At 43.9% G+C, this 16,291-nt stretch overlaps 1 protein-coding gene across 5 annotated transcripts in view; it reads left to right on the plus strand.

The window, feature by feature from the left end:
- OSBPL5 (oxysterol binding protein like 5) overlaps positions 1 to 16,291 on the plus strand; it is a 129,035-nt gene that overhangs the window by 78,819 nt on the left and 33,925 nt on the right. For all 5 annotated transcript variants that reach the window (XM_068148298.1, XM_068148300.1, XM_068148301.1 and 2 more), the window contains exons 3-7: positions 514 to 587; positions 8,483 to 8,563; positions 9,228 to 9,329; positions 10,491 to 10,694; positions 13,369 to 13,453. In XM_068148298.1, the coding sequence (XP_068004399.1) occupies positions 514 to 587; positions 8,483 to 8,563; positions 9,228 to 9,329; positions 10,491 to 10,694; positions 13,369 to 13,453 (546 nt within the window). The remainder of the gene's footprint in view (positions 1 to 513; positions 588 to 8,482; positions 8,564 to 9,227; positions 9,330 to 10,490; positions 10,695 to 13,368; positions 13,454 to 16,291) is intronic.

The following is a 16,291-nucleotide window of genomic DNA, read 5'->3' on the forward strand; positions in this document are numbered from 1 at the left end:
CTGGTTATTATTTGTCAAACAAAGCTGCTATCTGTGTGTAGTTGCCAGACACTGACCAAGGAGGATGATGTCTTGAATAGCTGCTTATTAACTGAATTCCATTTATTATTTGCATTGAATGAGACATGGGGTATGTAAGAAAAGAACAGACTGTGGTAATGTCATTAAAGACTGCATCATAATGCAGATACAGAAGGGAGATGATTAAGGATGCATAAGCAACCTTATTTCTGGCTTTTTCCAGCCTTCACATGCTGGACTCTTCAATCACCATGTTGGTTTACCACAGTGTTTTGAGACCTAACTTCTAAGCAGTACTTGCTGCATTGCCCAAGCATGGGGATCTGGGCTATTTCAAGCTCTACAAGGTCCCTCTCTGTGGTCCTGGTGTGCCTGCTCTCCTGCTCATGACATCTTCTCTTGCTTGCTGTTAGCAGTAGCCCTTCCAAGGCCATGAGTAGCCATGGTTTGCACAGAATTTCTCTGATTCTGAATCACTTTTATTTGTTGTAGGAAAAGATGTGGAAGGCAACAGCCCATCGGCGCTGAAGGATGAAACACCACAGACTCCAAACTCCATTAGTAAGGTATGGTGGATAGGGATCCATCCCTAGTCTGCCTTTCATTTCTCTTCAGGCTGCTATTAATCATTCTTACTCTCTCTTTTCTCAGTCATTGAACAGTCCTCACCCTCTGTTCCTGCAGTAACTGTGCATGCATGTTTTGAGGGAAAGAAAAGGGTTGGGTTTGCATGGTTGGGATGACAGAGAAGCCCACACTTTCTTCTGACGTGATAGCACCTGCCACAGAAGAACCCTGCTTATTTGGGCTAATTTTGCAGTAATTAGATACAAATAATTATGGTTGAAAGGCTGATTTTGTCACTAGAGGTGTCTCCTGCTGTTCCTGATCAGCAAGGCAATCATAAACCTTAATTGTTTTGGAAGAGAAAGCTGTAATGTTTAGTGTAGTGCACGGCATCCAAAACTGTGAGTCAAGGTCCTGGAAGAGAGCTCTGGGAATTGGTGTAGTGAGGGAGGAATACAAACTAACCAACTTCCTGAACACATTTCCAGATAGCCTGTTATGGAGAGGTAAAACTGCATCCAAGGACTCTGGATCTGGGTGTTTAAAACCTGGCTCTACATCTAGAGTTACTGACTGCCTGGTTTTGATTTCCTGTAGAGATGGAATCAACCTTATGAGTTAGATCTGGCGTTGAGATTCGTGTGCAGGCTTTGTTGGCTGCAGCTCACATATTTCTAGAGAGTAACTAGAAATAGAAGCAAGGCCTGTTAATAAATTTTTAACTAAATTTATTCAACTATGAAGCTATAAATGCAAATGGCACCAGCTGAAATGAAAATATGACATGAAGGAAGCAGCTGCAGACAAGTGGTTTCTTATAATACATGAAAATAGGCTCTGCAGCTTCAAATACATTTGGCTATGCTTGCCTGGAGCTTGCAGGTTGTACAGCTGGGGTGCTCTGGCAGAGGTCAGCGTGGGGAGATGGTGATGGGAGGAGGTTTGGGAGCGTGTAACAAGGGCTTGTGTGCATGTCCTCTGCTATTGCTGGAACTTGGCAAGCTGCAAACCAAAGCTGGGTTTGGTTTTTCATGCAGGTTCCTCATGGAAAGCCAGGTTACAACTTATTCTGACAGTGGAGACCTGCATCCAGGGCTTTGTTTCAAAAGCCAAATGTTTTGTGTGCCCTCAAAAGAGTGATGTTAAACTCCCAGTGACTTAGGAATGCAAAGATGAGGGACTTTTCTGGACAGCTCAGAGCACTGAAGTGTCCAAAAGGGAGCACGATTTCTAAGATGCAGTTTGATTTCTGAATACAAGAGTAGAGTTCATTTATGAGAAGAGTTGAGGTGCTGAGTTTTCCCAGCCTCGGGGCCTGCCTTGCTATTTAGTTTTCAACAGGTGTGGTTTTGAAAGGAGCAGTACCCTTGGAAGATTTGGGTACCCATCTAGATTGCTGCCATGCTTTGTGTGCACCTGGGAGGTGTTGGTGAGTCTCCCCTTGGCAGTGTCAAGAGCAGTTGTTAAGGAGAGATAAGTGAGAGTGCAGGTGTCAAAACACCTGCATCAGATTTGTGATTCAAAACCTGCCCCTGGACATGAGCTTTGCTTTCACTGACCCAAGACTGGTTTTACAAAATTGCTCTGAAACATCAGTGGACTAAAAACAGATATGAGGACTCCAAAACACCAAACTTCAACTTGCCTAATTGTTTACAGTGCTGCAGACAGATGCCTTTGCTACTGCATGGGCCAGAGCTAGGTTTTTCTTTCCTACCTGAATGTTCTGCTTAGACACATGATGTTTGATCCAGAGACTCTCAGCTTCACTGGACCTGTGCCCGTCACGATGACTTTGCTTTGCCTTTGTCTGTTGCACACCACTGTGTTCTTCTCCAGACAGGAAACTTTTCTGCTGTCTGGCTTTGCAGTGTCAGTGACAGTAGGGAGTCCCTGTTAGGAAATGGCTTGTGCCTTAAAAGTCGAGGCAGAGGCAACCTGGTAGTCAGTTTCCTTAATATTTAGTTTTTCACATCCACTCAGCTCTAAAGCTTTATAATGAACTTACTGTCAGGTGTCCAGAGCTGTAGGCAGGGATCTGTCACAGCATTTCAGTTTAAAAGTAAATAGCAATTCCACCTACTTGGACCAAAGAAAAGAGTGTGCTAATTGGGGCGTGTTTAGATTCCTCATAGCAGGAGGGAAATAATTTATAGCAACCCAACTGTGAGGTGTGCAGGTTTAATTAATGGTTTCAAATGTAAATGTCCTGGGTAAGAGATCTGTGCCATCAAAGCTTAACTCTTCTTTTGGCACAGTGGGTACAAGTAACCTGGTTGGAAATCAGTGTCCCTTCGGCAGCGCTATTTTGATGTCCCACACCGCACTGATTCTTCTCACGCAGAAGGAAAGGAAGACAGTTGAGTGATTCAATTCCTGGTCTGGGACTTGGGGGACCTTGAGTTCCCAGCTCTGGCTTGGAGTCCCTGCATTTCCCCAGGGAGATCAACTGTGTTTCTCTTTCACATCCTCGGCAGTGAGGGGGAAACACTTCTTCATTTTGTTCACTCAAGATCACATCCACCCTGCACCACAGAGCTGGCTGCAGGATTCTGAGTTAGCAGACACCAAGCAGAACGCCTCATCAAGACCCCATAAACATCTGGGAGCTGTGCAGCCATTTACCTGCCACCAGACTACCCTGTGCTCTTAGATGGGCTGCCAGTGTGTCCCTGAGCTCCTGTCTTTACAGACAATAAAATGCTGTATGCTGGAACATCTGCTTTCAGCCTGTTTGTGGAGTTCTTGGCAATGCACAGTTCTGATTTCAGCTGTGGCTTCTCACACCAAGTTTTATTACAACAAATTAAAGGCACAGTTCAGCTACATATTTCATTGTTAACTCCCCTGCAGCATATTTTCTCCTATTTCCTTATTTAAGTGCAGTCTCTTTCATCTCCTTTTCCAAGGTAAAACAATCCCCAAACAACTACAACAAAACCCCAATCCAATATTGCTGATTATTTATTTCATGTTGTTACTTATGTTAGTTTCTCTATTTTTAGAGCCCTTTAGCCTTGTTTTCTGGGACCAGTGGTCATAATGGGTGTGAAAGCATCACAGAACTGTCTCTTTAGTGTCAAGCTGGTCTCTGTAGCCAGGTAGTACATTAGCACTTGCCTAATGGTGACAGGAGGTGGCTTTCTCTCACTTTGTGCCTAGTTCATCCTCTGCAGCACCTTTTATTGCAGTCTGCAGTGCTGCAGTTTCTCTTTTTTTCCCCTTTTCTGCCCCTTACTGTCAATTCTGTTGGCTGGAGAGCAGCTGATGTCTTCTGATATACATGCAGAGCCCACAAAGATTTGAACTGTATTTTAAGGGGTAGTCAGTAAAATCTTGAAGCTGGCAGTCAGTGGTACTTCACTCTTTTCAGTCCCCCACTACTGCCACAATGAAGTCTAAACTTAGCACACTGTAGGAGTGTGGCTGTTACGTGCACAATTACATGATGTATGGGGGAGCAAAGCTTAGATTGCTTTGTTCATAGTGAATAAGTTTTTCCACATGTCTGAGCTGTTCAAGTCTTTGTTGTGTGATTTGTAATCTAAAGTATGACTCTAAGTGGCTGCTGGAAATGTATTTTAGCTGCAAAGTAGCTTGAAACAGCTCATACTGATCCCTTGAGATGCAAGCTACAGTTCCCAGGCTGTCTCTAGCTCATCCTTGTACATCCATGAATCATACTCTTAACCTCTGAGTTAATTCCAGCCATGGTTATATTTGGGACTATCATGAAAGATCATTCATAGGTGTGGCAAACTACAAGAGTAACTTTCCCTCCATTCTCCCTTAGCTACCTAACTGAGGAATGAGTAGTCAGAAAGATCCAGGTATTGTAGGAATAACCTCAGAGAGGCTCTGCAGCAGAACAGCATCCTCCTTGGGGTGCAGTTTCCCAACTCACCTCAAACCTTCTTTAAATACTCTAAACCTGCAGAGTGTTCTTCCCATGAAAGGCACACTTAAATGATCCAACAGAAGCCCCAGGAGATCTCTGAGTTTTTCTTCATTTACTATAATCTGACACGATGGAGTAGAGCATTCCTCTAAACAGGAGTGTAACTTGGCATTTGGAGGTGCTTGGACAGCTGAATTTCACCAGTGGTTTTCCCCTGATAGTGCTGCCATGTCAGCTCTTTGTCCAGGCTTTGCAGTCAGTGCTAATCATTGTGCTATTGCACTGCTGTGAATGCAGCTGCTGGGCCTTTTTAATGCTCTTGAAATAAGAGTGAGTTTGGAGGTGGGGGTTTTTTTCAAACTGGAAAGTTTTAGGTGAAGATTAATCAACTTGCTGGCTAGCAGCATGTTAACTGCAGGGTCAGCTTTGCTAATGCAAAGCTGGCTGGTTGGTAAGAATCACAGACTGTTAGGGGCTGGAAGGCACCTTGAAAGCTCATCCAGTCCAACCCCTCTGACAGAGCAGGAGCACCTACACCAGATCACTCTGGCATGCATCCAGGTGGGTTTTGAATATCTCGAGAGAGAGAGACTCCACAGCCCCCCCGGGCAGCCTGTTCCAGTGTTCTGTCACCCCCACAGTGAAAAATGTTCTCCTCATCCAAAGCTGTTGCTCTGACTCTCCTGTGCTGTGCATGAGCTGTTAATTTACCACAAAATAAAAATGCTTTTTAAAAGAGCTGCTTATAGCAACTGCAAACAACAGTCTTTAAATGCACAACATGAATATTCACATCTGTGACAAGGAGCTCTTCACTTCTTGTATCAAACCCAGCTGTTCCCTAGTGTTTGTGCTGCTTCAGGAGCTTTGGTTTCATTTCATTTTAGGCTGGATGTTAGGAAGAAGTTCTTCATAGAAAGAGAGATTGGCCATTGGAATGTGCTGCCCAGGGAAGTGGTGGAGTCACCATCACTGGAAGTGTTTAGGAAGAGACTGGATGGGGTGCTTGGTGCCATGGTTGAGTTGATTAGATGGTGTTGGATGATAGGTTGGACTTGATGATCTCAAAGGTCTCTTCCAACCTGGTCCATTCCATTCCATTCCATTCCTGCAGGGATACAGATCTGTAACAATTACATGTGGAAAACATACTGGGAAAATTACCTGTGAGCAAGGACATGTCTCCCATTAGAATACTCTGGTGTTTATTCTAATTTTATAAGGACACCAATTCCTTACCCTCCCAGTGCACAAAGCCTCATCTCTGGTTACTGGCATTCACATGTTGCTGCAGGGAGAGTGAGCCAGATTCTGCTATCCTGCATTATCCCAGTGTCTTGAAAGATTTGCTGTGATGACAAATAGCTTCTGTTAGTTTTCTGCTAGGCTGAGGAAGGCTGTGGTGATGTAAGGGGAGAGTATCCCTTCATCTGCTGTGGTCTGTTGTGGCTTTATAACATGCATAGCAGTATTGGCTGGCACAGGGCATCAGCAGTGCCCTTGGTCATGGAGCTCTTCTAAAGAGACAGAATCAAAGTCTCTGTCTGTAAACGCTCCAGGTTTAAGTCTTGTGATTGTTTAAGTCCATTTGTAGCTGACCCAGAGAGACTCTGAGTAGCAGGCAGGTGTGGCTGCTAGACCAGTCAAAGTGTCTCTGTGTTAATGCCAGTTGTCCATGAGCAGAGGGCTCAGGCTGGCATGGTTTGTGACTGTCATTGGAAGCCTTTCTGAATTCATCTTCAAGTAAATTTCCTTAAGCCAAGGGAGCATGAGGGCCAAAATGTAATTCTTTATGTAAGTGCTGAGATGTAATTTTCTATACAAGTGACTGTAGCCTATTTTGATTAGTTAAGCAAAAGGCATTCATAAGATCCTGATGCTTTGCAGGCACAACTGAGCAGGGTTTCCTAGAATCTCAGGGACATCAGTGATTTTTCTGCTTCTCATGCTGGCTAATGAGGACCAGTGCTCTTCTCTGTATCTGATATCTCAGGCTGGAGGGAGTTAAATTACCCAGAAGCAGTTGGCTCATAGTTGTATCACAAGGACAGGACATTCTCCTTGCTAATTGGGAGAAAGGCAGAGAGTTCTTCTGTCCAGTTTCAGAGGACACATGTCTCAAATCACGAAAGCATAATCTCCTACTAATTCCAAAGGATCCTTGCTCAGAGACATTTAAGCACTTAGAAATGTTGCTTCATAAAGAAAGGCCTATAGCATATCTGCCAAATGTCTACCACTGCCCTTTGAAATGTGACAAGGCCCCCCCGGGCCAAATTCTCTGCTCAGATGTCGTGTCTGTGCAGCAGTCCCCACTGTAAGCCTGGGGGTTTGCAGTGAAGTCCCAACCACAGAAATACAAACTGTGCATCAGAGACTGCATTGCAGGTGGAGGAGGTGGGCTTAGCTTTCTACTAAACCAGAAATTGCAGCTGTTGAACAGTCTGCAAGAATCCCAACGCTGGCATGTCCTTTGAGTGGACCCAAGGCCAAGTTGAGTTGCAAACTGGACAGTCACATCAAGGACTCCAGTGGTCTTTACACACCATCACAGAGCTCTCATTTCTCTGTTTATTCTCAAGTATCATCTGTAGGTATGTTTTTAGTGAAATGCTATGAGAAGGGTATGTGAGAACAGCTAATAGGTTCTGCAGTGACCTTGGCTTGGCTGGAAATTGCACTTTCTGCCCCTAATTTCTAATCCTGCGTCACCCATTTTTGCCTCTGCCACAGTCTGCAAAGCAGAGTTGATGGCCTGATTGCTGTGATCTGGTCATGAATTTGTGTGGTTTTGTCTGAGTTGTGTGAAAAGGACCAATAGGGCTGTCATTAAATAGCTTAGTGCTCACACTAACATAGTTTGTTGCTGTGGAAGCCAAAGAGGTTTCTGTGTCACAGAAGGAAAGTGGGTTTCTCAAAACTGAAGGCACCATAGAACAATTTCATCAACTCATGACCTAAAGGAGAGTCTGAGAGCATAGCAGTCATAGCAGTGAATTTATAAATGGGAACTATGTTTGATATAGTTTTTCCTTTGCAGAGCTCATTTTTGTGTCATGCTCATTAAATCAAGGTGGCCAAGGGCTGAGCTCTCTTATAAAGCTGTCATGCATAAGTAGGAGAGACAGTGCCTGACCCCAAAAGATCACACTGTGAACGCATCAGCCACATGAAAGGTTGGAAGGAAAAAGGTACTGAGAGAGAAGGTCACATAGAGATAACAGATTCTCCCACTGTGACACTCTCCCTGTTTTGGACAGCTTGCTGACACACCTCTCCAAGCTGGGGTCCTCCTCCTGAGCTGGGCTCCAGACAGCTGTCCCCTGTAAGTGAGCAGCAGTACCGTGACCGTGTCTTACAAAAGCAAAGCCTTTATTTTCAGCCCAGCAGCACAATCAGGACATGGGGCTGTAGCCTCTGAAAATGAATTTAAACAGCACTGACACTGTCAAACATGATTTGAAGTGATGGTATTATTGTGTGCCTTGCTCCTCAAGGCCAAGATGATGATGATTTCCTGTATTATCTGTAACATGATTAGGTAATTTCTTACTCACTTATGTTTCTGGACATTTCAGCTAGGGCAGCAGTCATTGCCAATGCCAAGCCTGGCTCTGAATGACCTCTGCCAGCTCCCCTGTAATTTTTTATTCCAGTAATTGAAAGGGTTTTGGATCTGAAAAGAGATGAGCAATTTTCAAAGTTAGGAACAAGAATAGGGGTTTGGGGTTTGTTTCCTTTGAGTTTTACCAGGACTAATATCTGCATGGGAGAAAAATGAAGAAAATGTGGTGGGGAATTTTCCAACTAGCTATGAGTATGAAAGAAAGTTTGGTCTGCACTGCAAATAGGCATTTTCTGCACCTGCCTAGTGCCTTGCTGCTGAAATCTGCAATCAGCAATTTAATGGATTCCTGGAAGATATAAACAAGGCTTCATTAGAGCACAACTTGAACATCTTCATGCTAACACTCTCTGCTCGCTCTCTCTTTTTAGATCGAATACAAGCTCTGCAATGGGTCTGACAAAGAGTGTGTATCTCCCACTGCCAAATCCACAAAGAAGGAAACACTGAAGGTATGTGCAAAGCAGCCAAGCCAGCATCAGCTGACTTTCTTTTACAAAACAAGTGGTACCTTCTAAACAAACCACTGGGAACTACTCTGAGTCATTTCCCAAGACCTGGAAAAGCCTCCAACTCTTCTAGGAGTCATTATAGGGCAGGGGCATTTACAGGCTTTCTATACAGGATTAGATTATACACTGCAAACAGAACAAATCAGTGTCATTATTTCACTCTGTCTGTGTGCACCAGAGTCATTAGGCACCTCAAGAGGATTGTAATCCTTCACTGGCCCTGTTAGGAGGTGTATGTGTGGGCAATCTGTGCAAATGACTGCTTGGACACTTTCTTGCCTACCAAACCAAAAGTATAAATAATTTGGTTTGGGTGCAGTTAGATTTAATCTTTTTGATTTGAGGGGTAAGGAGGACTGGATATTCAGCCTCTTGCCTTCCCCAAAGAAAAGCCAAATTAGATTGTGCTTAGTGGAACTTCAGGAGCAAAGCAAATGCCTGCTGTCTTGTTATGGTTTTGTTCTTCCTTGTGCTCATTTCTGGGGAACCTGGGCTGGGTCAAGCTCTAGCTCTGCTATACATAGCTGTTCTTAATGTATTGTGTTCTTTCCTCCCCAACAGAGGCCATGCTTACAGCTGCTATGTTTTCTTTGTTCTCAACCAGGTACAAAAAAAAAATTACAGACAGGAGAAGAAAAGAGCCACCAAGCAACTCTTCAGTGCTCTGAAGGATCCTAGTGTAGTGATCACTGCAGACTGGCTGAAGGTATTTAACACTGACCATTGCTTCTGAGGCTGTAGGAAGAAATCAGTGAGAAGCAGTTGATGTGTCTGAGACTTATGCACTAGCACTTTGTCTTCACCAAAACATTCAGCCAGAGTGTCCCAGCACTGTCCCTTCCTTAAAGGCACAGCTTCAAATGGTCACATGAAGGAAGGCTGAATAGTTCTGAGTTGAAGCTGCAGTAAAGCCATGCTTAAACAACTGCTGTAAACGTGGAGGCATGGGGAATATTTACTTTCCATCTTAACCTAACTCCATCCATCTCACCATGAGCCAGCAGTGCCTTCATGCAGCCCAGAAGGCAAACTGTTTCCTGGGCTGCACCAAGAGGAATGTGGCCAGCAGGGCAAGAGAGGGGAGGTTGGAGGAGATGATCTCTAAGGACCCTTACAAGTGAAGCCATTCTATGATTTAGGTTTTTTTAATGCAAAATACCTGTTTCATGTTTGCTGTGGGTGGAAGTTCCTGGTTCAGTAACAAATAATGCCAGGCCACACAAACAGAACACTGACATCAGACTAGAAGTTTGGCCTCTGTACATTGAAGACAAGAAGACCTCAGGCAAAATCTAACCTTAATGAGAAACTTTGCCATTCCTAAAGCTGTTATCTTTAATATGTGCTATCAGATTTCATGTCTTCTATATAAGAGAGAGTGTGCAGTGAGCTTGACAGAGAAGTAAACCAGCTGCAGAAGGCACTTTTAAAAATGGGATATTTGACAAACCCCATTAATAACTGTGCTGTGCAGAACACTATTAAAGTGACTTAAAGTCGAGCTAGAGTAGCTGTAACATTTCCCTGTGAGATATTCTAATTAGCATGTCCTCCAGGGTTATTAACAGATCACGCTCACGTGGGCCAGCAGTGCTGGCTGCCTAAAAACATTGAGCAAGCTGCTAACATTAAGCCAGTAATAAATATAGGAAGACTCAATTCTGCTAGCCAGATTTACAAGGCCTGGGATTTTGCTTTGAGATCCCCAAGACTATTCAGATAATGCAATGCATTTTTCTAAGGGCTGTATCAGAGTGTGGCCTTGGGAGAAACACTGGAAATGCTGTATAAATGCTGCATAAATGCTGGGTTTCTTTTAAAGAGGAAAATAACTGCAACCTTTTGTTCTCTCCCTGCTCCCCTCTAGATTCGTGGAACTCTGAAGAGCTGGACCAAGCTGTGGTGTGTTCTGAAACCAGGAGTGCTGCTGATTTATAAGACGCCAAAGATCGGACAGTGGGTTGGGACAATCTTGCTCCACTCCTGTGAGCTGATTGAGAGACCCTCCAAAAAGGATGGCTTCTGCTTTAAGCTTTTTCATCCTTTGGATCAGTCAATCTGGGCTGTAAAGGTAACAATTCTGCTGAGATGAACAACCTCTCCTGTGTCACCAAATTGTCTGAGCACCAGCATTACCTAGTGGTGTTGTTACCTAGATTGGCAGTGATTCAGTTGCTGTTAGCAATGGTGAATTAACTGCATAAAAAGATCAAAGACACTGAGCTTGGTCATGCTGTGATGGCAAGGGAATGTGGTACATTGTGACTAGGTATACAAAGGTGTCATTCTGGGTGTATAGATGCATGCAGAGACTGAGGAAAGGGAAAATTTGTTACTGCAGGAGAAAAGATCAGCACCTAGTAGCTTGTATCAGGCCATGGCCTTAATCTTTAAGAGGTGTGGCATAGACCAAATGAACTGACTTCCCCCAAAACAAGGACACACCAAATGCTTTGCACAGCACTGGAAGAGGGCTGACAAAGTGATAAAACCCCTCAGATTATGAAGTTGACCTTTTTTTCTTCCCTAAGGCCTCTGAGGTTTGGGTTTGTTTGCTACAGATTTGGAGTTCTTTGGTCTGCTCAAGCCTCGACTGTTCCACAGAAGTGTGACTTAGGATAGGTCACCTTAGTTTTCCCTCCTTTGAAATGAAAATAGCAAGGTTTTCTCCTCTTCACTTTGAGTTATTTAGTCTGTTGTTACTCACAGGCTGAGACAGTCTCTTCATGTACACACAGTAGCTCCTGCGGTGACCTCTGGATCTCTCTGTAACACAAATGATTAATAGTTTCTCACACTTCTTAAAATAACTCCCTGCAAATTGTAGAGCTGCATTTCTTTCTACTTCTTTCCCTTAAGAGCAAGCAAAAATAAAAAACAAAACAACCCAACACAGCCTAAATGCCCACAAGCACAGAGAAAGAGCCCAGTGCCTCCAGAGAGGCACAGAGAAAGAGCCCAGTGCCCCCAGAGAGGCACTGAGAGCAGCATCTGTTGGATTCCCTGAAGGCAAAACTTAAATGTTCTTGAGCTCTTGTTTCTCTGTTAATAACAGTGACTCAGCAGAGTTACTGCAGGCATAAATTCTGTAGGAGCCATCACCAGTGCAAGCAAGGCATTGCACACTAGTGCCTTGCTGAGAGATGGCCAGCAGTGTCAAGCTGCTTGGAAAGACTCCTGTGAGAGAGATAGAGGCATCAGAAGAGGTAACCAAAGGAAGGGGAAGCCCTGTGAGAGCAGATCAGGCAGGCTCACTCCTGCTCATCCCTGATGTTAATTGAAGAGTTTTAAACACAGCTATAAAATCACTATAAAAAGTCTGTCAATTTTTAATGAAGTAGGAGGAGAGAATTAATATTAACCTCAACAGCCAAGGGTAAGAGCTGCTGTTTTATGGCAGTAGCTCAGTTTTGATCTGTACCTAGCTGCACTGCTTTTTCTTTAAGTCCCAAAGGTTTCTTTGCTACCCTGTTTCATACTCAGTTTTGAGTGGTTTGTAATCCAAGTCATGAACCCAAGAAGGTTGTTGATCATTTGCTGCCCATCAGCAACAACAAAAAAACTTCCTTGTGACTTAGTATGTCAACTCAATTCTTCTGGAAAGCACAATTAGGAGAGGTAGTGAAAAGGTAGAATCAAAAGTGGAGTCAGGTGCTGAAAAGCAGGGTCAGTGATTGATCAGCACTGCTGTGCTAGAATTGCCCTTCCCTTGGTATGAATCATCCCAAAGAAAGGGGAGTTATTAGCAGCATGTGCACATATTTGTGCCTGGGGATGTACATCTAATTCTTGTGTCCCTTAGAAAATAAAGGACAGAAATAAGAATCAGTATATTAAACATGAAGAGAATATCTCTCTCTGAAAAGATTTGTGCACTAGAGGAAATCCCTTGGGATTTTGAAGTCAGAGTAATACTCTAAGTCACTTGAGACAGGTACTTCTCAAGCTACATTTAAGCTGCATGGTAGGCTGTTTCCTGAAAGGTGAGTTCAGCCTGGGTTGTTAGGTGTGATGGATGCTTTCAGCCACAAGGTGAACATCAAACTGCACAACAAGAAGAAATCTACCCGTGAAATGCTTGATGTCAAAGAAGCTGTCTGCACCCTGACAGCATTTCCAGGCTGAAAGCTAAAAATACTGCTTTGGTTTATGTCATGTCATGGCCTTCTTCTAAAGCAACTGGAGCAGAATTGACTGATCTGAACTGGTTCTATATAACTGTGCAAAGCAAACCTGTTTCTCATGAATTATAGATTAGTCTGAGCTTAAGCCTAAATTCCTGACCCTCACCACAGAAGATCTGGCTGAGCAAGTTTCACTTTTGGCCCCTCTTTGGGTGACATGTAATGAGTGTTTCAGAGCTAGAGTGTCAGGCTGCAGACTCAACATGCACTGCATGGAACAGTCCATGCAGGTGTTCACAAACATGGCTAATAGCAAATATTTGACTGCTTTTTGTCCCAAGCTACAAGAACAAGTTTCTTCTGTTCCTGAGGACTGAATAAGCAGAGTAGGTTTTGGGCAGAGCATAGGTTGCACTGAGCTCCATTTATGTCAGCTCATGACTGCTTTGGATCTGCAGCAGCAATATCATGATTATTAATGAATCTCTCTAAATTACTCCATCTGCTCCTTCCCTCTTTCCCATCACAAACATACACCCTCTGCCTGGGAAGAGTAGAAAGATGTTGAACAGTCTGTTGCATCTTCTTTGCCTTACATCTTTCTGTCTGTGTGTGTTCCAGGGCCCAAAGGGAGAAAATGTTGGTTCCATCACTCAGCCTCTTCCCAGCAGCTACTTGATTTTCAGAGCAGCCTCCGAATCAGATGGTAAGTTTTGCTCTTGGTTTGCTTTGTATGGATTGCATACTCCCTGCTAGTTAGGAAAGTAGGGTGGTGCAGACAGAATTGGTGTGGCAAGGAGAAAATGGTGACTTGCACAACTTGAGATAATCCAAATAGGTCAAGCAGACTTCATGTTCCTCACTGAACAGCCACTTGGCTGGACATGGAAGAGGGACTTAGGCTTGGAGCTGGGGAAAACCCACAGTATATCCTAAAGGAAGAAAGGAGTTAATCCCAAAATTGTAATGAGAGTGGAGCTTAACTGTTTCCTCAGTTCAGCAGAGACTTCAGTGGGCTATCTACTGATGTCTGTCACTAGGGAGAGGAAAAGGAAGAACTACTGATAGATGTCTCTCAACCACCAGAATTTTCCTTTAAAATTGCTGTGCCACAATTTACAGTGTAGCAGGCCCAGACACTGGTGACTCCACATGTGAAAAACCCTTCTGGGAACTGACAAAAATTATGGAAGGTAGATTTGGGTCAATATATATCAGGCAGGCCAGCTTGTGATGTGAAAAGCTCTAGAAATGACTTTAGCAGACCTAAAATACCAGTGATTTATAAGCAGATAAGAGGATTAAAATGTTTTGATTCCATTTGACCTTCAGACCACTGAATTGCTGAGGGTTTTGCCATAGCAAATTAACCCAGGCTGTTCATTTCATGGATATTTTTTACCTACCCCACCAAGGGTGCTCTGTAGCCCATGTGTTCCTTTGGGTCTCATCTACAGTAACTTCAAGGATACAAGGGTTTTTTATGGAGCACAGTGTGCTTGGAAACCAGCATCCTTCTGGTCCAGGGACAGAAGTTTTGCATATTCCCAGAGGCTGGAAATGGGCCAATGCCAAACAGATCTTTGACATGGAACTTTGAGTAGGAGGAAGCCTTTTCTCACAGGGTTGTTCTTCCTACTACTGTGCAAGGAAGGCTGTTCACAGGGATACCATCCTGACACTGAAAGCTACTTTGCAGGTGCCAGTGCAGTGAAAGGATATGAAAATAATTGGAACTTGTTTAGAGCCATAGAAGCACATCTGTTTCTTTTGACCATTGTGTTTTTGTAGCTTATGGAACACTACAGCTTATTTGTGTGAAAAATCCACAGGATTACATCCCAGCTCCAGGTATCACCTGTCTAGAAAGGGATAGGTCTTTGCCAGCCTGGTCTGGTCTGGTCTACTCTACTCTACTCTACTCTACTCTACTCTACCCTACCCTACCCTACCCTACCCTACCCTACTATATTCTACCCTACCCTACTATATTCTACCCTACCCTACTATATTCTACCCTACCCTACCCTACCCTACTCTCTCAGGTGGCTCATTTGGTAGTGCACCAGACCCTTACTGGGAAAGTCATGAGTTCAAGCCTCCAGTGGGCAGTAGTGTCCTCCCTACTCTAGTCATGAGGTCTGTGGTGACAGGTTGGACTCGATGATCTTTAAGGTCCCTTTCAACCTTAGGAATACTGAAATCAATACCCTACCCTATCCTACCCTAGCCTAGCCTATCCTATCCTATCCTACAGTGGTAAAATCAGTGCTGTTGGGGTAGAGCTGTTAAATATTACAGGCATTGGATACCCTGGTTATACAGACAGCCTCCAGTACAGATGTATGAAACTGTTCCACAGAGTTCTTAGGCAACCAAATAGCTTCAGCAACCCTCTGTCAATCCAGATTTTCTAAATTCTTGTTTCCTCAGAGATCTGTGTAAGTTGTCTTTCCATTAACTTAATTAGGAAATGCTCAGAGGGCCCAATGTGGTCACTGCATGTATTCAAGACAAATTGCTGTGTCATAAGGTGATTGGTTTCCCTGGCATTGCAGCTGTCTTCTAAATGAAAACTTTAATTGTGGTGGAAACCTAATGATTAAACCTTGATGCCAGTCTGGCAGAGAGACCAGTGGCTGAGCTGCTGCTCTTTTTTTGTGTGTGTGTGATGACTGCCATAGGCCAGTTGTGTGGAGTAGAATAGCTTTGGATTTGTTCTAACTAATCTAACCCATAAAATCTCCCAAGCTAGCAACAGCTCCCAAGAGATCATCAGAGGTAAGACTTTCCTAGCTGTAATCTCTCTCTCTGGGTCAACCACCATATGCTAAAACATCACAAAAAGGACACACACATTTCCAATATTTCAGTGCCTGTGGGGAGCTTTCTGCCCAGTGAATGATACATGTCTCTGGTAGAGAAGAGCCCAAAACAGTGAGCTACTGGAATGTATTTTTAAAGCTAAGATATGGGCCAAGATTCTTGGGAAGCATGCAGAGGCCAGGCAGATCAAAGCAGAGTTACTGTCGGACTTAGTGTGATTTTCCTTCACTTTGCTGCTTCTGTAGGGTCTTAAGGTTAGGTGGAAGGCTCATGTGATCAAGGGAAGGAGAAGGAACTGATATACCTCTCTATCAAGATGAAATAATATATGCTGTGGAACAGCACTAGCAGTGCCCTAGAGCCACCTGCACAGGTTCAGAGCACCTTCATTGTGCCTGGTATATCCTGACAGTCTGAGGAGGTGACTGTGACAGCTGATATGCTGAGGAGCTTTGGGAGCATTTAGCAGTGGGCTTCACAAAATAATGTGATTTAGTATTGCACTATAAATGCTAGCATGCTAAATTGTTTGATTTGGCTTTGCAGCTGAATGAGAGTGCTGGACTTCACAGCCGAGGTCAGTGAGCTGCTGGAAGTGGCTGTTACTTGGGCAGGAAGGGAAGGATGGGAATCTATGAACAAGGGGGAAGAAAAGCTTATACACTCAGGCCAGTCTCCCCCCTCTGTCTCAAACACTAGAGCCACTGGCATGGTGGCT

This window comes from Melanerpes formicivorus, unplaced genomic scaffold (assembly GCF_026170545.1).
Source record: "Melanerpes formicivorus ecotype bairdi unplaced genomic scaffold, bMelFor1.0.p_v2 SCAF_16, whole genome shotgun sequence".
Classification (NCBI taxonomy): domain Eukaryota; kingdom Metazoa; phylum Chordata; class Aves; order Piciformes; family Picidae; genus Melanerpes; species Melanerpes formicivorus.